Here is a 27,920-nt window from a genome sequence, read left to right on the forward strand (position 1 = left end):
CAAAAATATTCTATAACTTCTTAAAAGTTGTCCAGACATGAAAATTTTAAATAAAATAAAAATACAATTTTATTGATGTATTATTTTTTTTCTTTTTGTCATTTCCTAACAGTATTACTACAATTATTGTAATAATAATAAAAATCTCTGTTAATTCCAGGTTTTCAATGTTGTTTTTGCATTTGCTATATAGTCATTTAATACATATTAAAATGAAAAAGCCCTGCTGTTAGCAGGTTTTCAATGTGACCAATTTATTGCATTAATGTACAGTACAATTTTTTCTTTTTATTATTAAAATTAAATATTAAATAAAATATTTATTGCATAAGTCTGATGTATATATAGGGAACGAGATTAGCCAATGATACGAGCCAAACTAAGTTGCGACTGATCAGCTACTCTTGGCCACAGCTCTGATGAGTTTTTGTGAATACACTGATATGAATGCCCAGAAGCTGAAGCTCTTACTGGTTCTGATGCAGCTTCCCAGGCTCTGCTGGACGTCCTCCGTGATTCCCCGCACCACGCTGGCGTTTGAGGGCACGTAGGCCAGCTGCAGTTGCTGGATGCACAGTACGCCCGGCAGGTCGCTCAAAGCGAAACTGCCGTAGCGTGTTGCATTAGGGTAGTTGGTGACGGACACGTTCTGCCGCAGGATGATCAGGGTGGCTGAGAAGAGCAGAGGCAGTGCGACCTCCACCAGCATAACCAGGATCTGACGCCTCTGGAGATGGAGAGAAAGAGGAGGTCAGTGATGGATGGATGGATGGATGGATGGATGGATGGATGGATGGATGGATGGATGGATGGATGGATGGATGGATGGATGGATGGATGGATGGATGGATGGATGGATGGATGGATGGTTATGTAGATAAGGGTGAACGGATGGGTGAATGGCGGTACATAAAATAAAATAAAATAATTTAATTTAATAAAATAAAACAATTTAATTTAATAAAAAAACAATAAAATAAAATAAAATAAAAATAAATAAATAAATAAAATGTTGCCATTTTATTGACAGAATGGACAGAGGTTGAAACGAGAAAGGCCTTGGTTCAATTAAGACATTTAAGTAGCTTTTATAAACATGTCTTATAAAGAAAAACATTACTGATGTGCATCTTGAGACAAAACAATGACACTGACATATTTTAAGAGATATCAGTGCAAGTTACATTCAGTTAAAACAGCTCAAACATGCATTTTAGTCTGCTACTAAACTTGCCCCCGGTTTCACAGACAAGGCTTTAGTGTCATGTCAATGCGTCATGTGTAAGCAAGCATGAGCCCACACAGCACCCGAGGCTTGATCTGGGGCGATGAAGAACGTTAGACCTCTGATCTGGGTCAGGAAGGATATAATCTTCTATATAGGCCTATGTCTGTTCTAATAAGGCGTGAAGGGGCCAGTGTTTACTGGGGTTTCCTAGCAACAGCTGTGTGCAAACAGCCCTCTATCACAAGGGAATCGGGACGCTTCTTGCAGCACACTATGATCGAGCTCCATTGATTGTTCAGAAAGTTCAGTTCTGATACACTTCACCTGCACATGATCTTACACAAGACAGCAAATCTCCACAAGTGTGCCGAGCAAAGATCCGGCATAAGGGAAAATAATAATACACACATGAACACTCGCGCAACGATCAAAGCCATGCATCCGCGGTAAACAACTGAACAAGAAACTCTGAAATCTAATCTACGAGGACAAATATGGGAAGGAACAGAGAAGCTATTCAACAGGGCAAAAGCACCGGCGAGTTAAATCATTACAGCAAATAAGGTGAATGGGGGTAATGATTACATCTGAACACCAAGCCTTGGCTGTGCTTGTGTCTTTTTATCAGCCGCAAACTAGTTGAAACATTTCCTTGTTTCTTAATATAGACTTGCTGTAGTATACTATAAGAAACTATAATTTCTTGTTTCAAGAAACAGTCTTACAGATTTATTTTTGACAATTTTAAGACCAAACTCACACTTGTGGGCTTTAAATAATAAACTCTTTCCCCCCATCAAATTGATGGAATTTTCCGGCAATCCATGTTTTCAGTGTTATATGGTAGGGGGCGCTATGACATCTTATGAATGAGTACTGAATCTCCTGATCAAAACACATGCGAAGAAGAAGCAGAAACAAGCGATATCATATGCATGTGTAAAAATATAAAACATTATATTAAACAGCACTCAAAACTGCCTAATGTTACTGAATGAAATGTCGACCCAGGACGAGCTGTAGGACTGTAGCCATGGTTCCATTGACGTTACCCTTCAAATTGCGCAAATTGAAATAGAAAATTCTCCCACTGGAAAACACGTCAATTTCGCGAAAACTCCCATATATGGCAAAAAAGTTTAACGTTTGGACAGAAGACGAGACTAAAGGAATTACGGGAATACTGGATTCTACATCACAAAGAAACATTGGTTAATAGAAACGCCGTCATTTCGCAACAGTTTTATCGACATTTAGAAAGCATCGCAAACGTTTTGAGCAAATCTGTAACGGAAATGCAGCTTATGAAGCTTTAGGGGTGTTGATGGCCTCGATCTCCACCATCTGTGTTTTGATCATCGTTCTGAATCCCATCTGGATGAAGTCTTTGACAAAAACGTGATTTATGAAACTTAACCACATTCAAGTGTTGATAAAAAAAGAATGCATGAAGCTAGAATAAAACTTTTTATTTTTATTTTATTTTTAGCAGAGGGTCTGTTCTTTCTTTCGATCTATTGCATGTTCAGATATTCATACAACAAAATATCCTTTGGGCCATGAAACTTTTGTGAAAATAATCAAAAATGCTGGCGGTGGTTGGCAACTTTTTTTTTTTTTACGCTGGCGTGGAAAGAGTTAACCTAGGGTCATTTTTAACCCTGGGTTAACATAATCCTGGGTTATCTCGTTGCATGTTTCACGTTGTCATACTTTACCCTGAAGGATTAATTTTAGGTAGTTGATATATTTCACAATGCACATTTGTACATCCAGGGCTTCCCATTCTTATTTGCAAGATTTATTAACATCAACTGGATGAGCAGAACATGGCAAGAAGAGCATGCAACCCATTTGACCAGTGACTCGTCCATCTTCCAAAACACTCTGGCTGTTATAACTCTTCTAAAACATGCTAGGAATGCTAGGAATCATAACACAACGGGTTTATGTACCAAACACATGAATATTTAACTGGGCAAGTTTGGAGGGAGTTTATGATTGGTTGCCTAGTGCAAAACAACTTCTGTCGCAACTGAACACAACTGTCCAGAACAGCATTTTATCACAGAGTACACCTTTGACGCCGTCATTTGTGGGCTTTATAACCCAAATTTAACCGTATTGCCCAACATATTATATGCTAACGTTAAAAAGTTTGGGGTTGGTAAGATTTTTTAAAATATTTTTAAAATAAGTCTCTTCTGCTCATCAAAACGGCATTTATTTGATTAAAAAATACAGTAAAAACAGTAAAATTGTGAAATATTATTACAATTTTAAATAACTGTTTTCTATGTGAATATATTTTAAAACGTAATACGTATTCAAAGCTGAATTTTCATCATTACTCCAGTCTTCAGTGTCACATGATCCTTCAGAAATCATTTTAATATGATGATTTGATGCTCAAGAAACAATTTATTTGAAATAGAAATTATTTGTGATATTATAAATGTCTTTACTGTCACTTTTGAGCAATTTAACACATCCTTGCTGAATAAAACTAATTTACAAAAAAATCTAAAAATATCTTACTGATGCCAAACCTTTGAAAAGTAGTGTATATCACTGCCATGAAACCTTAGATCCAATATCCAGCAATAAAACAAAAGAATATCAGGACATACATTGCACTTATAAACCAAATACTCACCTGCTGAATATAGTTCTTCCACAGAAGCAATCCAAACTGCTGCAACACGGCCATTTTCAGTTTACAGAACTTCACAACCTGGACCGGGAGAAAGTGAACATCAGGTCACTGCTCAAGAAATGTAAGGAAAACCATATCAAGGCTATTCCTGGAGTTTCACTGTTTCGCAACTACATTCTGAGATAACAGAATAACTATAATATGCATGTTTTTTCCGATAAGAAACAAGAAGTTGAGACAATTAACTGCTATTTCAGTTCTGATTGCACAACAATGGCATCACGGTATTCTCCAGGGTGGAAATATATATATACAAATGAACTAAATTAATAACTTTTTTTGCTATAAAAATAAACCATCACTGAACTTACTTAAGGTGGACTATGATGCTATAATCTTCAAGATCTGCTGTACAGCCGAAACAAACTTTGCTGCATTATTTTCTTATTATAAGAAAATTATCATTATAATAATTATCATTATTATATCTCTGTAAAGCTGCCGTGAAACAATCTGTAATGTAAAAAGCGCTATATAAATAAAGGTGACTTAACTAGACAATGTGGTCCGATCAAACAAGGACTACTGTGTGAGGACATGTCATGTTGTTCAGCGCTTTAACACTAGAACTACCGGAATTCCATATATACTTATGGAATAAAGTTGTAGTTCTGTGTGTTCTTATTATCATCACACTAACCTTTAAATAACATTCTAGTAACATTAAGGAAACTGGAAATTTTTATGGTCTTGAAATGTTAGAAATCAAAAATCCTATAATGTTGAATTTTAAATCAAAATTAAGTTGAAAGAACGTTTGAGGAACATTATACATTTTAAAACACGTTCTTCTAACGTCAAGAAAACTAGACATTTTTCACGTTCCCAGAACCAACACTGAATATTTGGAGAACGTTCTTATAACTGGGAACATGTCATGTTGTTCAGCACTTTAAACTAAGATGGCCAGTTTAACCACCATATGGACACTGAGGGGAACGTCATCTCCCACATCAATCCTCAGATTAAAATATCACCCGATTTGACTTTAAATAAAATACATCTTTGCATTTAAATGTGTCAGTGATATGCATGGGACTCTTTAGTACTAGTAGTATTTAGTAAATGCTTGTCGTTATTAAACATACAGCAGGGTTAATGTTATTGACGCGGCAGTGACATCATACTGATGACACTGCTTTGGTGCCTGTCTAGTGCGTTTATTCAATTATAGTACTGTATGCTTTTATTTCCTTTCTTTCTTTCTTTGAAATAACAGCAGTCTGTTTTACACCAAACATGCATCACGCTGTTTCTCTCTCTCTCTCTCTCTCTTTGTTTTATGCATTCGATGTCTTCAGTCTGATCGTTGCGAAGATCTTGTGATTGATTCGAGAACTTGTTTATCAACCCAATTCCCACAGCATAACAAACACAATAGAAAACAGGCAGGCACGCGCACGCGCGCGCTCGTGCAAAGCTCACCTTACGCTCGTCTTATCTGTCCTGCATAGGGCTCAAATATCGGCTCTTTCAGTCGGAAAGCATTGGATTGATGGTCGCAGTCAGCTCGGCTCAGTCACGGACGAATTCCATCAGGAATTATCATTCATAAGTGCGATAATAACGAGGAAGATGAAGGTGATGACATTGCAGCGCAGCGGCCGTGCCGTGTGGACACAACAAATACGGTCACGTGACCTCGGCCAGCTGGGCGGATGCTCGCGGTCATGTGACCGTCGTGACAGACGCAAAAACGTCACCGCGCATAAAAATGAAATTGAAATTAAAATGAACAAACATTTGTCGTGTTTTTATGAATTGTTTTGGCTAATACAAATATACACACATACATACATATATAAACACATACGTGTGTGTAGCACAAGTACATCTCAGAGACGTCTATGTCTGCATTTACATCTGCAAGATGTATTTTTTAGTGTTTGCTCATCTGCAATACATCCGTAAGACGTTTCCGGTTAATTTAGAAGATGTCTTTAAGATGTTTAATATTTAGAATGTATGTAAAACTGCTTTTTCTACAATGTTTTTACACAGCAGATTAACAGATCTTTAGCAGACATCCTACAGACGTACCTGTACTATATTGTGCTGTCAAATCGATTAATCACGATTAATCTAATCTAACATTAAAATTTGTTTACATGTGTATATAATATATATTATATTTATATTCATTGTGTATGTGTCCATGTATATGTATATATATATATATATATATATATATATATATAAATATATGTATATATAAACGTACTATTATAACATTTTTGTATTGTGACTCAAATAATTGTAAAACTCAATATCCCATTAAACAATTTGCATATTCTAACTCTATTTTTATCAGTTTTAAAAACATGTAAATCATGTAGTATTTTATTTATTTATTTTATCTTTACTAGTTTACTTTTTTTTCCATTATAATTAAATAACATCTTCAATCTTTTAACAACTGTTTGACCAGCAGTTGCTCCTCATCAAACCAGTGTTAAAAAATCTTGAGGTCTGTGCTAAAGCGTGATGTTTAGAGTTAAGTTAAATCTTCAGTGCAATGAATGTGTGCAAACCACAAGTTCCCATCTATTCCCTATGAAAAAGAAACACTGTAGACATGCAAATGTAACTACTGCATTGTTTTATTGTGGTTTTCAGAATATAACAAACACATGTCTGTTTTCAAGTTCACATGACCTTTCACAGCTTCATACATTTATTTATTTACAGTTATAAACAAGGAACAATTATTTACAGTCGCAATCCTTAGTGATGTTCGACATACAGTACCAACAAGACCTGCACAAAAATAACTTAATGCTTTTAGTGTCATAACCTCAATCAGATGAACACTCACAAATATATATGTATGGTTGATTGTTCAAGCATATCAAAGATAAAACATGGAGACTCGTTCGTTACGAAGCAACATTTAGCTTTCCAGCATCGGTCATAAAAAAAGTGCTCGGTGTCTCTCGAGGTCATTACGAAAAAGCATGTCAAACGATCACATTCATCGGATCTGTCTTAAAAAAACACATAGTTCATACAGATGTGCTGTATGTTTGCAGGCTTCACAGGTCAAAACATCAGTGGCATCACAAGCAGAAAGAGAAAACGGTATGAAAATCGTTAACGTAGGAACTTTGGCAGAAGATGTGACGAACGCAAAGCAATGCGCGAATACAAAAACACCGGAGTTCGAGATAAATAATCGAGATACGTGGCGAGAAACATCCGCGTAAACAAACCAGTTCAGTTCGGACAGTGCATTAATCGGCATGAAACTTCATGGATCGAGTCGCTTTCCTCCGTAGCTGCATGTAACTTCGTAAAAAAAAAACATATTTGCACATTTGATAAACTACAATAGTCAGTTTCTGTAAACAGTCTGGTTTTAAATACTTACGAAGACGCAACACAACGTACACGAGACTTCAAAAACAGAGACAGTTCCAGTGATTTCAACACACTCATCGGCATTCATCACGTTGCTTGTCAACAGTCAGGAGCTGAAGTGAAATGCATTATGGGAAGAAAAAACCATGACCTTTGTTCTTACTTAAAAAAAGCTCCGAAACGGACGCGAACTCACGCCCGTGTCCCTCTGAGATAAAAAGCACCCGTGAACGAAAGTGCTCCTGGCGGGCGGCCAGGAAGTGATGCGTTAAGGGACAGCAGCCTCCTGTCGATCACAGGCTGAGGAAGGCCAGGTTGGCGTCGCCCTCGTCGCGCTCCGCTTCTCCTCCGCTGTGAGCCGCAGTGTTCTTCCTCTTCACCTGCCGGCGGGTCCTCGGCGCGGGCGGCAGCAGGAGACGGAAGCCGGAGAGATTCTGAGGAGAGACCAGAGACGAGGAGACGGACGGACTGGGAACGCTTTGGATGGAGGAGTAGCCCGAGCTGCGGCGGTCTGTGCAAAAGGTGCTCGATGAAGAGGATGAGGATATGTGGCGTATCCAGGGTCTGCTTCGACTGCTGGTCTCCTCCTCTTCCTCGCTGGGTTCCTCAGAGAGGTTGTCGTCGTCATCGCTGGAGAGAGCGCAACAATGTCCCTCAGCGCTCTCCGCCGGCAGCTCCATCTGCACCTCCATCACTGAGACTGGGGCAGAAAGAGAGACGGTTGCTCATCAAACATTAAATGAACGGGACTTAAACGCAAACATAATGCAATTTAAAAGAAAAATTTCCATGATGCACAAAATGAGATTGTAGGCAGAAAGTCTGAGCTCCTGCTTTCAAAACAATGAGACTACAACAATGAAATACCCAACAGATCATTTTTTACAGCATGTTTAAATTGACATTTTTTGGGGCTCAGAAAAACGAGCCGTTTCAGTGTGTGCCCTTTAAATGCAAATGAGCTGCTGCTGGACGACCCAGGGGGCGGAGCTTCATGAGCTCGCGCTCAGTCTGTTAGGACAAATTCATCTCACGGAATGATGATAATATCAGAAACTCTCAGTAACGGCGTTCATTTCGAGTCGGACAATAATGCCTACAGAGTCAGATTGCTGTATAGAGATGAAATAGGTATGGTTTAGCAGTTTAATTACGGTTATTATAACGTATTTGTCATCTGCTTGTATGTATCCATTATTTATTAACAGCCTACAAGTCTGCTGTTTCGGACCAGGTCCGAATGATGATCAAACATGTACTGATGAGTTTAATAAAGTTTATTGTACATCACACAAAAGATGAAGCGTCAGTTTTACTTCAGAAAATCACTGTAAGAGCTGAGTAAACACAGTAGCCTAAGTTATAAGAAGTGCGCAAGTGGGGGGAGCATTCCTGTGGGCGGAGGTTAGTCAAAACACGGTTCTGGTGATGTCACTAAAGGAGGAAGTAGAGGGATGTAGTCCAATCGAGCCGTTTTATGTAGTCGACTTCTGTTAAATAAAATATCTCGCTTGGCATTGAACTTTGAACATTATAATTTTACAGATATTATTTATACTCTAACAACAACATTACACACTAACTAAAGTTTGAAACATGGGATCACGTAGAACGGGACCTTTAATGAGATACTAATGAAATGTTATTATTAGAATTAACAATTTAACAACTGAATTAAATATTAACTTGTTTTAATAATTTAATTAAAAAGACTGATTTTTTAATGTAATAATTTGTCATTTTTGTCATTTAAAGGTATAGTGGAGGATCTTTCCGAATTTAGATAAGACCCGCCCTCTCCACTTTTTGAAAAGTTTGATTGATTCACCAGAATGATTGACAATTAGGAGGACCAATAGTATAGGCTATCCACCCGGAAGTAAAAAATCCTCCTTTATACCTTTAAGTATCATTGTAATCAATGAAATTTGTAACATTTTCAGTTGGGGGAGGGGGGGGGGGGGGGCATGTTTTTATGGAGTTAAAGAAATACAGGATTGGAATGACATTAGGGTCACAACTAGTTCTTTAATTAAAGTAATTGAATACACACACACACACGGATAAAAGCGTCTGCTAAATCACTGAATGTAAATGTAAATTAGGGCTGCACGATATTGAAGAAAATTGCGATATGCGATAACTCATTAAATTATGCGATATAATAATGCTTAAAGTGTGTAAAATAAACTTAAATTATCTTTAAAATATATTTAAGATTATATAACCTACAAGTGAATAATCAAATGTAAAAATAAAACACTGCTTAGTTTTCACTGTATGAATTAAATATATACTGATTCTTATTAAAGCTACAAAAGTTTGTCAGCCGAGAGCAGTGAGTGATTTTCTCTTTGCCATTTGTTCATGACCCTAGTTATTTACAAGCCATTGTGATACGCATATCGCGACATATACATTTGCGATATTTCGATATATTGTGCAGCCCTAATGTAAATAATGATCACGCTAGCTGATATATAATACAACGATGTTGTGACACTCATGTGACTCGTCCCGCATCAACGACAACTGGTTTTGTCTTAGTGTTTTAGTGTAAGATGATTCAGAATATGATGTAGTTGATATATGAGGCATCTCACCTTCTCCGTCCTTCTCGCCCTCGCTCTCGCGGTCTCCTTCGTACCCCGAGCAGGAGGTGTCGAGGCTCCAGTCCAGCATGTCTCCCAGCAGCATCTCCTCCTGGCTGGACAGCTCGGCTGTGGGAGTGGCCAGGAAACTGCCCCTGTGCGCCTGCATGCTGTCCTCCCGCCTCCTGCTCGACACACAACAACAACGCATTTAAAGAGCCTGTTCTATACACACACACACACACACACACACACATCTAACAAAACATGGTCTTCAGGACACAGAAAAGTGAGAAATATAACAGGATTACAGATGCATTGGTAACAATTTTCAGCTATTTGCAGGTGTCAAAATGTCTATATGAATAGTAATGTATGACAGCTGACCTTTTCTGTTTTATTTATTAACGACATTCACACTAAAATAAAATCAGCCATAATTTTTTTTTAATTAAATTAGTATTTTTTTCTAACAGTATTTTTTACTAATATATATATATATATATATATATATATATATATATATATATATATATATATATATATATATATATATATATATATATTAGTAAAAAATGCTGTTAGAAAAAAATACTAATATTCTCTCAATATCATATATTCAATGATCAGTATATTTTTATAATAAAATAAAATATGAATAACAAGCAATATACTAATTACTGTTAAAAATATCTTGTCAATATCATAAATAGAGCCAGATACTGATCACTGAAATATTACATAATACATGTATAATATATTCCATAATATTATATGTATACATAATATACATATTACACACACACACACACACTCTGTCCTGTATATAGGATCTGTTCTTATATTTTTGAGTGTAATAGTATAAAAGATAAAATATAGAACAATGAGTTGTGTAGATGTGGTGTGTCCAATTGGTCAATGTCAACTTTCTTTATCATAGTTAATAGGATCATAGAGTTATAGCGCCCCCTAGAAACAGAAGTGAATGACAAGTATCGGTCTTGGTGCCCATGTCCTAATCATTTTTTATCCGTCAAACTTCAGGGTTAAAACACTGATATCAGGCGATACATCCTCCCTCTCTATCCTGTGTGTAGTGTTTGGTTCACACACACCTCTTGCTGTTGCTGGCGGGCGAGGACAGGAAGGTGTGCATCTCTGTGATCTGACTGCTAGCGCTGGACTCCTCCACCTGCGGCTCCACCTCTGGCACCTCCAGCACCTGACACAGCTCCTTAAAGCTCATCACCTGACACACACACACACACACACACACACTTCAGAGGACGCACTTCACATGATCAACACAACGAGAGCAGACTCTGAGACACTCACCACGTCTCTGCTTATCTGCTGGTACGCATCATCCTCGAACCTCTGCTTGACCCCTGTCAGAGACACGTGTCTGTAATCTTTGGGCACATCTTGACCGAAACTGTGAATGCAGTGAAAGAGACTGGTGAGTTTGACACAACCACAATATAATCGCAGATATCAAAGCGGTCTGCCTTTAAAGACACCATGAAGTCAAAATCATAGCATTTACTTCCTAAACAATAACATCATTATAGTAGATTAATGATGAATATTAAAAAAATATAACTAGTAATTAAATCTTGTTTTATTAAATTATACATCATTATTAGAAAGAATAATAACTAAATATAAAATACAATATTTTACTAATGAATTATAGCATAAATAGTGGTAAATATTAGAAGTAATAATATAAAAACTAATAACAAAACAATCATTTATTACAACTCATAGCAATTAATAACAACAAAATAATTCAATTACTCATAAAGATAAAAAAATATATAACGGTTATAAAATGTTTGTGTTAAATACTATATATCGTTATTAATAATAATAAATACATTCTACATTCATTTATACTGTACATACTAAAAATAATATTTATATAACTAATCTAAAAACAAACAACAGCACATAACATATAACATATATATAAAACATTCATACATTTCAACTCGTAGTAATTAATATTATAACAATAACAGCATAAAAGACGCATTCATATATTAGAAAATAACTAAATAGATAATTATTATAACTATTATAAACATAAGCATATAATGCATAATGTGCAACTAATAATGATAACATTAATAAAGATAAATATTCTTATACAAAACAATAAAATTTTATAACTAATATGGAAGCAAATAAACAAATTGTCTAACTATGTTAATAAAGATAAACACAGATAATAAATATTACATAAAATAAATTGATTACAAATATTCATTAATATAAAACACAATGAATAAACAAATATTGTAATTATGATTCTTATTCAAATATTGACACTCACATTTCATGTGACAAGCAGTTATTTTTGTAAAACAAAAACCTAAATAAATGTCGGGCCCACAACATAATCCAAAATCCTTCAAAGAAATCGCAGTTGCTAAGAAGTCTCATCCTGTGCTATCTGAAGAGAATGACAGCTGTATAAAAGTAATCGCTGGAAAACAAGTGACGCACGAGATACTCGAGCAGCAAAGCTTCAGACAAAAAGCGAAAGGCCCACAAGATGAGACAACGGATTTAGTCCAAAATCTAGTACGCATTTTAAGGCATCAAAGTCTATTCCAACCTGTAGGCAGGACAGTTACACCTTATTTAGGAAAAGTCAAAGCCCTTTAATGTGTGCTTGATTTAGAAGGCAAACCCAGAATGCATTGCGACAAGCTCAATAAAAACATTCATTGAAGACGCTAGAAGGAAATAGGAAATGTCAAAAGAAATATATCCCATTAGGAACTGAAAAGTACTGATAGAAAATAGCTTTGCATTTACAAAATGCACTATTTCACCCAATGTCTTTGTTTGCCAATTAGAGAATATTTTTAGCTTAGCAACATGCTAACACCAGCTAAACTCCTCAAGCCAAGAGGAGACGCCTCAAACGGGCAAGAGTGACAAGCACAGATAACGTGTTAACACCCGTTTGACTGCACATCACCGGCTCCATGGAAACACCACTTCTCTCGGGGTCAGAACAACCACTAAACTTCATTAGATGAAAAGCATGTAGACAATTGTGCGGATAACTGACGTGGACACTCACCACTTGACGTAGAGCGATAAAGCACAGGAGACCAGATCCTGCTTGGAGAAGCCCGTGTTTTCCTCCAGCTGGATGGGCCACACAGGAACTGTGGAGAAACGGACCGGGAAAACTTCAATAAGGCTTGTACAAGTTAGTGGAATGGTTCAGCCCAGTTCTACACTGTAAGTTTTACAGAAAAGGTGCAACACTCGCTCTAGAGGAATAAACTTGAGCTTCATCAGAAGGCGAGGGCCTTGAGAATGGCTGAAACGTTTCCTAAAGCTCAAGTTTATTCCTCTAGAATCTAGAGTGAGCGTTGCATACTCTCAAAACGAGATGAATATTAGATTTTGGTTGCAGCTCTTCTTCAGTTGGTGCAGTATTTTTATGTAAAAATTACTAAAACTTGTTAATTGGTTAACTAAGTTGTTATACTGTGAAAAAACGGTCAATGGTTTAACCGCATTATATGCAATTTTACTGTAGAATACTGTCAAATTCATGGTTTTGCCTAGGGATGCAACAATATGAACATTTTGGCCGATACGATAACTCTTTATATTTGAAAGCCGGTAACCGATATATTGGCCGATAAAATCTAAATCCAAATTTTTATATCATTTTTGAGAGCCTGGTTACAAAAACAAAAGTCTCACAATGAAAAGCCACATCCCAAACACACAATTATAATGTTCTTCTCATCATGATTTTATTACGCCAATATGAAAGACTTGCTCTGCACATTTAGGCTACTGCATTTTCCTTTTTTGAAGGGATTCCAATCATATTTCAAGCCATTTAAAACAATTTAAAAATGTTAAAAACAATTTAAAATTGATCGGCTTTAATATATCGGCCAAATTTTCTTATCAGGCTGATAACGATAACATTAAAAATGAACATATATCAGCCGATACCAATATGGTGGCCGATATATAATACATCTCTAGTTTCGCCAGTAAAAATTTGCCATTTAATTTATGATGAAAACCCGTTAAAAGACAGAAGTCCCTGTGTGACATCACATATGCTTATATTTTGTATAATTAATTGTTTCCTCTTTTTTTGTTACAAGTCAAGTAATTGTGTAAAAGTGTTCAAGTGTTTTGTTTAACATGTTCTGTTGTTTAGTTCATGTTTATTGCAGTATTTTAGTGTTGTGTGTTACCCTGGGGGTGTTTTGTGCTTGTGTGTATTTGACCCTGTGCACCATCTATATTTAACAGTATTGACTATGTTTTATGGACACTTATGATGAACATTGACTGATCATGTGGGTTTCTAGTTCTAGTTTCTAGTGGCTTCCACCTGTTTCATTGTGATGCTTATTGGTAAATTTTAAAGTAAAAAGGCAAATTTTAATACTTCAAGTACTAGGTATTTTAAAATTACATCACTGGGCATTGACAAAAAAGTCTTGATTCGATTCCATGTCAATACACAAGCTTGCAATTCAATTTCAATTCATTTGTAAATATATCAGGTACAGCACATGTATATTTTTCTCAAGGAAAAATATGTTTAGAGAAGTTTTGTTCATGCATGAACTGAAAACTGCACAGACTACAAGATCGATTAAGAAACAATATCCGTTCATCGAAATGAGAATCGATTAAAATCAAGAAATCCTTATTTTTAACTCAGCCCTATAAAACTGGAAACACTGCCACAGTATTTTTACAGTGAAACTACAGTTACCAGCGTTTTACAGTAGATGTAACGTGATATTTCTGGTGGGATGGCGGTAGTACCGTAGTTGTGCAGCGCTCTGGTGAGCAGCAGGATGGCGCTGGCGAGTCGGGCCGGCCCGGGAACGGTGAGAGGCGAGCAGAGCAGAGAGAGTTCACAGATGTATTTGAAGAGGTGAGAACTGCGTCGCTCCGCAGGGACCAGAGACAGCAGCACTTCCCCATAATCCAGCACTGTGACGGTCTGAAACACAACATTAACACAGAAATCACTTACTGCGCACAAGAGCCAGGGCTCCACGAGAAGAGCTGCTTGAACAGACCAACACACACACACACACACACACACACACACACACACACACACACACACACACACACACACACACACACACACACACAATTATAGAGAGTATCCTTGTAAGCGCAGTCAGTTATTTTTATACTACAGCTGTCAAGCGATTAAAAATGTATGATGTGTTAACTAATTGATCACATATTAAAGGTATAGCGGAGGATTTTCTTTTTCCGGGTGGGTAGTGTAAACTATTGGTCCACCTAAGTGTCAATCATTCTGGTGATATGTTTACGTAAGGCCGTCGTACGTGCTCGTCCCTTAGTTTTCGCTTTCTGCGCATGCGCACTTTCAGGTGTTTATGTGTGGTGAGCTAGAGCTCAGCCATTCATTGAAGCTCGCCGTTTCACCGGGTCCTTTGAAAATGTCTGAGGGTCGCAAGAGAAAAAGTTTGTACGAACTGTATGAGAAGAAGAGAAAGGCCTCAGAAGAGAGAAACAAGATCAGAGTGTTTTTGGGAGATTGTTTCACACGATGGCGTGCGCTGAAAACACAGGTTGGGCTTCCCACTGATGCCTCAGTCGCGAAGTTTCTACTCGACAGGTAAAGTTTGGCATGCTATTTGGTGAAAAAGTGCAAATCTTCTTTTGGAAAGTAATCTTGTATGAGTGATGCCGACAGCAACTTGTAAACAGAGCGTGCACGAGGAGAACCTCGCACACGTTTAATAGGCGTTCCCTCTCGGGAGCAGGTAGAGTGTTGCGCATGTGCATTTTTTCAAAAAGTGGAGAGGGCGGTTCTTATCTAAAATTTCGGAAAGATCCTCCGCTATACCTTTAAATATTGCTGAGAAATTACCCCCAAAAGATAGTTTCAAATCATTATTGTTGTTAAGTTAGAAAAGCATCAAAACCACATTACAAAAAGTAGCTTTAGATATAATAATAATTATTGTAATAAAAAAACCCCAGAAGCTGCATCTGAATTGGCATGTAGATATATTTACAGACTGTTCATCACAGCTCAGAGGTGGTATGAATGCATTTACACTTGAGTAAATAATGGCATGAGGTTAATGGGTTTTAAATTGGTATTAAAGGGACAGTTCACCCAAAAATTTTAATTCTGTCATAAAAGAAGATAATTTGAGAAATTAATTGTTCAAACGTAAAGCAACTTCATATTTTTAATATTTTTGCATACATTTAAAAAAAAAAAAAAAAAAGACTTTTATTATTCAAGCAATATTAATCTAAAAGCATTGGCTTTGCATATCAGTTATCGGAAACTTGAACAAGTATCAGCTGTAAAGAAGAAAATTTAAATATCAGTCAGTCAATCTCTATCTTTATCGACTCAATTAATTCGTTTTATGCTAACATGCTTCGAAGAAATCTGTATGGCACTCAAAGTATCAAATCAAATATTGAGTTTATGATATTACTATGATATTATTTGTAAAATATCTGTATATACACAAACAAACGATCAATATACAAATAAGATTGTCTATGGAATGTTACTTAAATATTTCAGATCTGGGCAAAATACTCTACACAAATAGACCAAAAATAATTATTATAAATACTGGCTTAATACAATTCATTTAAATTCTGATTTAAAAAAATAATGCATTTTTGATTAGATTGCTGGTCAATGATCAATGAAATGCATTTAAGGTCAACATTCTGCTCAATTATTTATTTATTTTTTCTTATTATCAATGCCTTCTGGAATAACCTTCGCATTGAGACGAGGTCTTAAAATGCCATCTAGACTGGTTGCTCACTCAACTTTGGCGTCGAGCTCTAAACCTCAGACACATTAATCTGAGCTGCTAGTCTATAATGAGGTTTTTGTGTGCTGGAGTGAAAGCAAACAAGAGTCCTTCAGTAACTGACCCGTATCTTCCCGTCCAGCACGGAGATGACCTCCCCCATCATGCGCACCAGGTCTTCATACTGATAGGTGTTGTCAGTGAGCCAAACCGCCTCACGGATGGTCAGGATCTCTTTACTGATGTATCTGAGTCAGAAGATTTAAAGAAAAGTGCTCAGTCTAGAATAGAGCTGCATGATTCTGGACAAACTAAGAATCAAATCTTTTTGTTTCACATAGAGATGACGATTCTCCCATTATTCGAAACAGACAACTAAACAAAATAACATGCAATTTACAAGATGATGAGACAAAATGTCAATTGCTGCACTCCATTTAAAAAATATTTAATTAGATTGTTTTTTTTGTTGATGAGAAATCGGTTTTAATGATTGATTCAATGACTCACTCAAAGACTTTACTTCATTTCATTACTTGATGAATCAATATTTTTGAACAAATGTCTTGAATGAGTAATTCAATGACTCATTCAAAGGCTTAACTCATTTTATTACTGGATGAAACAATGTTTTGGAACAAATCTCTTGAATGAATGATTCAATGGCTGTGTCAAAAATCGCTTAAAATCCCAAACCATAGTGAATGTTATCGAGTGCACTCATTCAATTCCACAATGCACTGCAATGAGTTTACAACTGATGTACACTCAACGGCTAGAGAATACCCATAATGCACTGTGATGGTCATGGGGCCAGAAGATGGCGCCCGCAGCCGAATCATCCCGCCATCTATTTTCCAATTCCTATATAATTGATTATTAAATTGTTTAGTCAAATTTATAGTTTTTACGCCAGAGTTCAAGATAGATCTTCTCAATACTACTGGAGCTGTCAGTTTGATAAGTTTCAAATGATTATTAATCAGCAAGTACAAACTATGCAAAAGCGGCTGCCCTTCCGACGCACTCAGTGTCCGAATTTACTCGTTTCCATTCGCTCTTTCAAATGGACAACATTAGTGGAGTAATGTAGGGAATATTGAATCGAGGGCGATTTCGAACACAGCTAGACTCACTCATAAAGACTTCTTGTTTCATTTACAGGATGAATACATTTTTTTACGAATCTCTTGAATGAATATTTCAATTGCAAATACGCTCGTTGTGAACGTACTCGTCAAAGGTTTAATAGACATAGTCGAATCGTTGTGATTTAGAAAAAAGATTGCGTTGGGTGGTTGAATTAACATTGCAATCTTTTAATGATTAATCGTTCAGTTCAAGAACACGATCAGCAGAGCGTCTCGTTGCTCACCGAGTGCAGATCACCATGCAGGCGATGCCCAGGAGCTGCAGCTGGGCCTTGGGTACTGAACACAGGCTCAGATAGCGGTCCACGCATCCGATGGTCACATGCAGCACTTGACTGGAGAAGTCCTTCATGGTGGTCACCTCCACCAGCCAGTCCACCAGAATATACCTGCAAAAACATACGGGTGATGAGTGTAAAACATGAAGCTGAAAAGCAAAGGACACAGGATTTGTTCAATCAGTGATTCGATTAATAAATAATATGAGAACTAAACACACTGTGGCCAACCTGACCATCATTTTATCACCAAAAAATGCTGTAATAGTGCTTCAGTAATTAGATTCAGTTGACAGTCTGCATTTGTTTAGCGATAAGTATTGAATATTTGCAATATATTCAGAGGGATTTTGCTGGAAATATAAAAGCATGCAACACTATTATTGTTATTTTAATATTTTAATATATTATTATAGTATGTATTAATACAAATTGACTTTTACATTTTAAATATTCATTTTAGTTTTAATAATTAAACTAACAAAAATGACAAACACACATTTCTATATCGCTATAACTGATTTATTTCCATTTTAGACTTCGTAATTTTACAAATTCTAAATTCTAAAAAAAAAATGTATGTTTATGTTTTAAATTAGACAAAACAAACAAATGTGACTTTCAAGCCAAGAAACAACAACTTTACAATCCCCTGATATTGCAGGTTTTCCATGACTGTATACTGTGCACCCTATAGGAATATTTTGAGATGGGCGTTTGTCCAAACCGTTGATGACGTACCTCTTAGTGGTAATGTCCTGTCCCTGCAGACTTAGCGGGTATTGCAGGGGCGACGGCCCGGAGTGGAAGAACTGGGCCACGAGTTCAGCGCAGGCCCGCGGCTCCAGACCCAGAGGGTTAGCGGTGCCACATGACTTCGCAAACGCCAGCTGGGAGATCAGAACAGACAAGTTAGATAAACATGAAACCCTCTGTGTGTGCTTGTGTGTTTAATATGGCATCACAAATGAACAGATTTTAACACAAAAAAAAAAGCATTACTCTTCATTTGAAGAGCTCCCATCCAAACCCATTTACACACATCAGAGTGGCTTTCAATCTGGCACAGCTGCTGATTATTACAAGTCAATGTCAACAATGGCAGAGAAAACCTCCAGATGAGATAACAGGAAATATGACGCATCTTTCCCAGGGTGTGCACTTCCATTATGAGCGCACTCAGAGCACTGACATTGTGAGGATGGAGGAATAATGGAGACGGGTGGTTGGTGATGACTTCAAACACCCCATCACAGTCATCATTTTCGAACAACAAAGGTCAAAAAATGAAACTAAACTGAAGGCTGAGCCATCAAAGGAAAAAAGTAAACGGACAAAAATATATTTTTTAGATATATTTTATAAAAATATTTTATGTGCAGCTTTCATTCTTTTTTTTCTCAAGTCAAGTAATTGTTTTTGTTCTCAAATGATACAAATAAAAAACTACAAATAAAAAGCACAATTTGTTATATGACAGCTGGTTAAGAAAAAAATATAGGTAGGGAAAAATTGACAAAAGCAAAAATAAAAAAAAATTCTCAACACAAAACAGCATTTGCACTACTATACCTCAATCCTTTATTTTGCATATGCCTTGGGCGGGAATTATTTAAATGGGGAATATCACTTTGTAGGCTAAAACGCAGTTACATTAGCACTTCCGGTTCCATCGTCCCGAAGACCATGGGTTTTTAAATAAGGTCTGTGGTGAACACAAGCTCAAGACAGTTTCACGTTTTATTCTACGGCATTAAAATACATCAGTATTACCCCCCACTCGTGATTTTTTTTAAGTGGTTACGTGTCTTGAAATAGGCTGTTGCTAACAAGTAGGTAAATGGGACTACAGAGGCTGTCGAGGAGATCATCGCGCTGAACAGATAAACTCAGTCCGCTTTCACAGCATCATTATGATCATAATTGTGCTCTTACAAACTCTAAAGGCCTGTTCACACCGGGACGAATTTCGCGCGCGATATTCGCCGAAGTTTAACGCCTCGTGACTAAACAAAGGGTGCCAATGTGAGTGTGCACACCGACGCGAAAAACGCCACGCGTAAAAGCGTCATTTTTTAAAAAACGCCTCGGGTTCGTTTTTTTGGTTTGACGCGCCGCGTCAAAAACTATCCGACCAATGAGATTGGCGCTTTTGCTCACGTGGAGCTTCTGAAGTTACAGTAAAACACAACTTGGGGGCGCTCAAACACAAAACGGTCTTGCCGAGCACACATACGTAACGGCGAAGAAGATATACGCCGAGTAACGTCTAAACACTGCCGGGAAGAAATAAGACGAGGAAGATGCAAGGCAAGATAAATGTAGAGCTGCTGGTCTCGTTGGTGTCGGAACATAAATAACTATATGACAAACGCGACAGCGACTACAAAAATCTTGATAAAAGAGAACTGTTATGGAGTGGTATTAAGCGCCATCTAATGTCAGGGAATGAATTTGCATGTTCACTCGGCTCATCATCAGCGAAAATCGCTTGGGTGTGAACACAAAAAACGCATTGAAAAACGCTGGCGAATAACGCGCGCCGATATTCGTCCCGGTGTGTACGGCCCTTAACTCAAACGTTCTGGGAAAATGTTTTTAGATAAAAACAGTTGTCGGAAGCTTAATGATGGTGACGTTCAAGTCGTGGGACCGTGGTGTAGTTCGTTTATGGTCTACCTTTAGCTTTTTACTTCTGGCGACTGCATTTAGGCTACAAAATTCATAAAAGTTGAGTTCATCTGTGATAATTATCTTGATGGACAAAACGTACAAGTATCAAACTTTCACAGAGATTAATAATAATCCAAAAGCCAATTGGAAAATTCTATTGGGTTTTTGTCAGGGAACCAGCGCGATGCGAACTGCAGGTTGACCTACAAAGTGACATCATACCTGCACCACTCTTATTGTGACATGGTACAAAACTCAAGACTACAATAGAGGCGTTTCAGGGAGTTCAGAAACAGTGTTACTGGTGTTGTCAAAAATATCGTTATTACGATAAATATCGATACTGAAATATCTGAACGGTACCAATACTAATTTCCCGAAGTATCGATACTAGCCGAGCTGTCACTTTCACTTCTTTCACAAGGCGCGTTGACAAACACCACACGTGCACAGACTCGTCTCATTCGCTCTGGTTAAATAGCAAAAGTGAAGTGAATGGGGCCGATCACACTTGACGCGTTTTTTGCAGTGAGAGGCGGCTATTTTCAATTGGTTTCCAGCAAGCGTTCTGCGCGCTGTTTATGCGCCTGCTGCGCCTCGCGGGCCTTCCGTTTTAGTGATGAAAGCTAGTTGCTTGAACGCCCGGAGAGTGCGATGATGAGGGTAAAATTGTGGTGCTCTCGCGGGTTACCAGGAGCTTAACGACTTCACGAACCGTAACTACCACAATGTTAACAGAAAGTAAATAAAGTTAATAAAAGGCTGATTTGATGTTTACTTGACTGACAGGACAGCTGTTTCAGTGGTTGCCTAGCAACATAAAAAATGCAGCACACTGCTCGTTCTGTGTGATGGTAAGTGCTGTGCACCTCGCGTTTTTGAACCATTAAACTAAACTGAGCTAGACAATGACATCTCTGAATTCAAGAATGAAATGCCTTTAACTGAAAAGTGAATGTTTAATATTATTATACATTACTGACTATCCTCCAATTTTATACTGTTAAGTGCTTTGACACAATCTGTATTGTTAAAAGCACTATATAAATAAAGGTGACTTGACTTCATGTCGATCCAGTGAGCATTGTTTTCGTGTGTGATGCACGCACGTTTGCGTTTAAATCTGTTAATCAAATAACGGTAATGTATTAACCAGCATTTATGCTCTTGAACAAGTGCACTACCTCAGGACATTTTTGTTCATGTAAAATATACCTCATTGTCATGTTCTAGACTTGTTATATTTAGCTTTAAATAAAAAAAACCCTTAATATTGTGGCAGTTTTTTTCTCCATGGTATCGAAAATGGTATCGAATATCGATATTTTTCAAGGTATCATATAGAAGTTAGAAATTATAGTATCGTGACAACACTAGTTACTGATATAGAGAATAACTCCCTCTGTAGTGACTTTGTAACTTTGCAGACCTTTTTCATGCTCAAACAGCAACATTACACACTAAAGAAAGCTGAACATGTAAAAAAAAAAAAAAAAGCATAAATGGTCCTCTATAATTTTCTCTTCACGTCATTTCTCCAGTCACCTGAGCTTCCCAGCATCCTTTAGCAGCGTAGTCCCTGAGTGTGCGCATGCACTGCAGATACCTGCCGGGGTCAGCGATCTGAGGACAGAAAATAAACCAGCGATCAGCACACAGCCTGCAGAGATACAGGAGTAGCGCAATCACGAGCGCTGAAGCAGCTCTTACCGACGTGCCGCGGTTCATTTCCCAGAGCAGATACGAGCTCTGCACGCTCCCGCAACGAGCCGACTCCTTCAGCATGGACGTAGCCTCCTCACGCTTCTCCTCATCCTGACACACACACACAGAGTCACAGATTGAGTTAACACCTGCCGCTCAAGGGGGTTACGGGAGAACCAGAGCGGAGCGGCACTCATTAACACAAGCGTTTCTCTGGGACATATTGACTGAGAAGCACGAATGATAAAGTCCATACACAGAAAACACCAAATAAGCAGCACCCAACTTGATAGTAATGATGAACATCCTGTGGATGTTGGAAATTAGTAACATTTCACGCTCTAGTCTTTGAGGATAAACCATTCTGTGATGCTACCAATGAGACTCCATCTTTAAAACCTGGTAGTATTGTACATCCGTTTACACAACCAATCTCAGATTAGGCGGCCATCTTTTCAAGAACAAAACCAACTCACATCAAACAGCTGGAGGACTCTAGCCAAGCAGTAATATAACATCCCTCTCCGTTCCTATACAGAACAGAAGAAAGAAAGAGACATTAGGATGTGTTTAGAACTAGATGGCATTCTGCGTCATTTCTGACAAAATATAAATCGGATAAATATGGTTACATAGATTCCGGTCAATTTTGTTGTCAAGAGAGAGGAATAAAGAAAAGAAAAAACACGATCCCATACTGACAATATTTTGAGGAAGAAAAAGAATTGTAAACCAAATGAAAATTTGGAAGAAAAAAAATATTTATCAACAATTGTGTATTTTATTAATCTACACTACCTTGTTTGGGGTCAGTATTTTTTGTTTCATGTTTTTTAATGTCTCGTGCTCATGAAGACTGGATTTATTTGATCAAAATTACAATGTGAAAATTGTATTACCAATTAAAAGAACTTTCACTTTGAATATCTTGTCAAATGTAATTTATTCCTGTGATCAAAGCTGAATTTTCAGCATCATTACTCCAGGCTTCAGTGTCACATTCAGAAATCATTCTGATATGATGATTTCAAGAAACATTTCTGATTATTATCAATGTTGAAAACAGTTGTGCTGCTTCATATTTTGTGGAAAACATGATAAAACAAATTTCAGGATTCTTTGTTGAATAAAAAGATCAAAAGAACAGCATTTATTTGAAATAGAAATAATCTTTTGTAACATACTGTAAGTATGTGTGTGATATTGAGATATGTGTATGTGCGTGTGTGTGTAATTCTCAATTCAAAATCAGATGATTTTAATAGTGAACAATATTAATAACTAAATTAATGAGAAACAAACTATGGAAAATATGATAAATAATTCTTGGAGTTTGGGTTTACAAGAACCAGCTCATTTATAAAAACAATTATTTTATTGTTAACACTTTACAATAAGGTTTCATTTGTTAACATTAGTTAATGTATTAACTAACATGAACTAATCTAAACCACAAGCAATACATTTGTACAGTATTTGTTCACATTAGTTAATAAAAATTCAAGGTTAACTCATGTAGTTAAATAATGAAACCTTATTGTTAAGTGTTACCAAAAAACTAAATACTCAGAACCCTTTTTTCAGTTCCCAATCAGAATTTGGTCTCAATAAATACCTAGTTTCACTATGTAACATATAGCCAACAATGAACTTAATTAGAACGAAAGCTTAACACTTGCATTAAGAGCTGTAACGTATAACAATCTAAGAAATGTAAGTGTGTACTGGGCCTGAAGGAGTTGAACTGTAATGGAAGTGAATGCTGGGAATGTCTCACCAGGTTGGTCTCACACTCGGCTTGGAGTTGGTCGTACACCAGAGCCTTACAGCAGCCTCCAGACATGGACCAGGGCGGGCGGATGAAGAGCCAGATGAACGGCTCGGCCAGCGGGGACCTGAGGCTCTCGGCCAGGCTGAAGTATCGAGACGCCATGCGGCCGCACAGATCGGCACGACCCTCCTCGCTGAGCGACGCTGAAGAACATTCACACGTCATTACAGCTCTGATCAGTCACTCAGACGATTACATCACTCAATCAAAAAAAGACTGTAGAAACTTACGCCCTTCATTGTACAAATACGCAATTCCTAGTTTCACAGCAGCTTCAAAGTTTCCTTTCTCCGCAGCCCTAGATATGGTCGAGGATGAGAAAATTCATTTCAAACATGGAAATATGGATATCAAACAGGAACTAGCATGCTTTGGATATCACAATTTAGGCATTACCATGAAAACAGAGCTTTGGAAAACCTGGAAATATCATGGAATTGAAAAAATATGTAGTTGAAACTCAAAAAAATTAAAACATTGTGAAAAAGTTATAATTTTGATGATTTGAGCTTATGAAAATCCCAAATTCAAAATCTCAGAAAATTTGAATATTACATGAAGTCAATAAAGGATTTTAAATACAGAAATGTCGGCCCTCTGAAAAGTATAATCATGCATATGTATATAGTTATATATACTAAATAAATATATTAGTCTCACCTTTTAATTTGAATTACTGAAATACATGAACTTTTGCACGATATTCTAATTTTTCGAGTTTCACCTGTATGTTCAGGCAAGAAATTATTCAAATTCAATAATTTCTACCGTGAATGTATCTACCTATAACATGTCCTTAAATAGTTCACAAACTGATCTGAATGAATTGTAAAGGGTTAGTTCACCCAAATATGAAAATCCTGTCATCAATTACTCACCCTTATGTCCTTTTGTTTATAATATGTGAGCGCTATATGCATGTTGTTCGCTGATCAAAGCTTATATGCGAATAAAAGCCTAAATTAAATCGGTTCATCATATAAAGCGATCGTGCCTCTTCTGAAGACTTGGATTAAACCACTCAATTCACATGGATTTATGTTATCTCTTCATGGACGTTTTGAAGCATCAGTCTTTATATGGAGAGACAGAAATCTCTCAGATTTCATTGAAAACATCTTCATTTGTGCTTCGAAGATGAACGAAAGTCTTACGGGTTTTGATCGACTTAGGAATGAGTAAATGATGAGAATCATGAATTACCAAATTCTTTAAAATACTTAACCACAAACAACTGTAAATATGGTTTATAGTATGGTAAATGTGGCAAACGTTGTTGTATATCATACCTCTCAAAGAGCCAAACGGTGTTGAGGGCCGGCCAGCGGTCTTTGAAGCTCACTCGTGCCCAGACACTTGAGTTACCATCAATAATGTCACGGAGATGAGAATGAACCTGTGGGATCACATGACATACAACATCACAAATGCACTTTCAGTTAACAGGGAATTTCTAAGGTTGCAAGTAAGGCGTCCATCTTGACGAACCGCTCTGACGGAGAGGAGATCCTCAGCGGAGAGGCGTTGGAGGACGTACAGGAGCAGCTCCTCAGGAAGAGACAGCAGCGTGACGGCAGACGCACGCTTTCGGACACGCTTCCGGACAGGGAGAGAGAAACATTTGGCACATCGACAGTGGAGCACTACAAACGGAGAATGAAGAAAATCAAGATTAAACAACAACACTGAATCACATTTTGAATATAATTGCAGGCAATCAGTGTGCGGCCAGGAACTTCTTGAAATTGCAGTTCGTCACTGTTATTCTGGCCTATCCTAGTCGATTAACTGGCCGTTTTGAGATTATTAATATCAATAACTGGGTTTGTTTGGACCATTAAAGGGTTAGTTCACCTAAAAATGAAAATTACCCCATGATTTACTCACCCTCAAGCCATCCCAGGTGTATATGACATTCCTGTAAGTTCAAAAATCTACCTACAGTTTGGTCAAATAATAGTGCACATATTCTGTTCTTAAATGTTTTAGTTTATTAACAGTCTAATACAAGTATTCATACAGGTAGGCTACATCTTATTGTATGGCATTAAACTGTATTTAATAAAGAATATCTGCATTATATTGGTCACTCTGTCAGCTAGATATGGAAACTGACCATTAAATATAAATAAACAAAAATCTTTATTGGTTGAGCACTATAAAAAGTACTTTAGTGGTAACGCTACTAGTATATGGTATAAAGACAGTAAAAGTGTGGTACTTTGAAATACACTGTGGTGCCAATATTACTATACGCATAACATGTTATATACTTGTTACACCAAGGTACTTCAAGGAATATCATATTCAAAATTGCGTTATTGGCATGCCTGTAAATACAATATCACGGTCCTACCACAGTACAAGCCCATTAAAACATGGTATTACCATGGTATTTTTGATTACTTAGAAGTTGCATTGCGAAAATATTGGTCACCATAAGAGGCTATTTACGGTTTAAACTAATTTAAAAGCTTAAACATACATTAACACAACTATAAAACACAAATTGTAACTAATAACGGTTAGTTTTGTAAGTTTGCAATGGCAGTTTTGACATGCTCACAACCAGTGGCCAGTTTTCCCTCCTTATTCATAAACCAGTTATGGGACAGAGGACAAGTGACCTATCTTTGGGAGATATTACCTCAGAGTATGTATTAAGGACAATTCAATAACACAGTTATGGATATGGGAAGAATATTTTTATTGAAGTAATGAAAGTTAATTAACTTATATAAGTTACGTTGGTTAACGGGTCAGTACGTCTCAACTTTGTAAGCATTAAAAAATATATATTCAGCTCTGATTATGATGTAATCGAAAGATAAATGTTCATCAATGTTGATAAAATATGAGCATACGCATTTACAACTCAAACATTAATTATTCGATAAGAATAATGTAGTTAACGTTACTTACCGCCCGCTTTCATTTCAAGGAAGGATTGGAGAATTCAGTTTGCAGCGATAATGCTTCACAGTGATCCGAAATTAATACTTAAATCTGTGAATATTAGACCTTAAATTAATATAATCAGTTTTACTGATTAACCTACTTAATTCTTGTTAACTAATAGTGTTGGACTGTTTAAAACACAACTCTACTCTGATCCAACCATGCAACTTCCATTAAACCCCTCCCCCGGTCGCTTAGCCACGCCTGCGCGGACAGTTTAAACATCAACTCTGGACGCTCACTGGCCAGAAGACGGATACGCCCATCATGGTCGCTGCTGCGTTCTGATTGGCTTTCGCGTAAACCTCGAAGCGCCATTGGTCCGTTTTTCTGAACGGATAAAAGGCGTCGATGTATTGGCTGAAAAGATGCTATTTCGAATTACGCGCTTGCAGTGCTGTGGAACAGGAGTGGTTTCGCTCGGAGAATTCTGGGAGATGTAGTATATCATTGTATAACATGTCAGAAGAAATGTGTATTTTTTCATATTAAACCAAATTATTTTTTAAGACTTACGTCCAAAACAACCCTCAAAACGAGCCTGTTTATTTATGCAATAAACTAAACACACTTTCAGCTAAAGCATAATACTGT

The 27,920-nt window shown here is 37.1% G+C and overlaps 2 protein-coding genes across 2 annotated transcripts in view; both read right to left on the bottom strand.

Annotated features, from left to right (window-relative positions):
- The window catches only part of abca3b (ATP-binding cassette, sub-family A (ABC1), member 3b), a 56,138-nt gene extending 50,550 nt beyond the window's left edge, over positions 1-5,588 (bottom strand). The window contains exons 1-3 of the mRNA XM_081370298.1: positions 5,370-5,588; positions 3,885-3,962; positions 472-727 (exon numbers count right to left, since the gene is read on the bottom strand). Coding sequence (XP_081226424.1) covers positions 472-727; positions 3,885-3,938 — 310 coding nt within the window. The 5' untranslated portion in view covers positions 3,939-3,962; positions 5,370-5,588. The remainder of the gene's footprint in view (positions 1-471; positions 728-3,884; positions 3,963-5,369) is intronic.
- A 935-nt stretch (positions 5,589-6,523) lies between these two features.
- On the bottom strand, positions 6,524-27,518 carry ccnf (cyclin F). The gene is made up of 17 exons (XM_081389031.1): positions 27,291-27,518; positions 25,857-26,011; positions 25,658-25,764; positions 24,599-24,666; positions 24,315-24,511; positions 23,014-23,067; positions 22,544-22,648; positions 22,379-22,456; positions 18,902-19,050; positions 18,107-18,271; positions 16,856-16,979; positions 14,723-14,903; positions 12,990-13,077; positions 11,228-11,327; positions 11,008-11,141; positions 9,905-10,077; positions 6,524-8,001 (listed from the first exon to the last, which is right to left on the bottom strand). Exons 1-17 carry the CDS (start codon positions 27,301-27,303, stop codon positions 7,595-7,597), a joined length of 2,298 nt encoding a protein of 765 aa, XP_081245157.1. The 5' UTR covers positions 27,304-27,518; the 3' UTR covers positions 6,524-7,594.
- Positions 27,519-27,920: the final 402 nt, after the last annotated feature.

The sequence above is a fragment of the Scardinius erythrophthalmus genome, assembly GCF_964197995.2.
Source record: "Scardinius erythrophthalmus genome assembly, chromosome: 1".
Taxonomy (NCBI): Eukaryota; Metazoa; Chordata; class Actinopteri; order Cypriniformes; family Leuciscidae; genus Scardinius; species Scardinius erythrophthalmus.

What these genes read in the sequence shown, in the direction of transcription:
- ccnf (XM_081389031.1), bottom strand. An exon ending in CAGGACATTACCACTAAGAG is followed by an intron (nt 18,272 to 18,901) that starts GTACGTCATCAA and finishes ATGTTTTTGCAG; the next exon opens with GTATATTCTGGTGGACTGGC. An exon ending in CCCGCCAGCAACAGCAAGAG is followed by an intron (nt 10,078 to 11,007) that starts GTGTGTGTGAAC and finishes TGTGTCGAGCAG; the next exon opens with GAGGCGGGAGGACAGCATGC.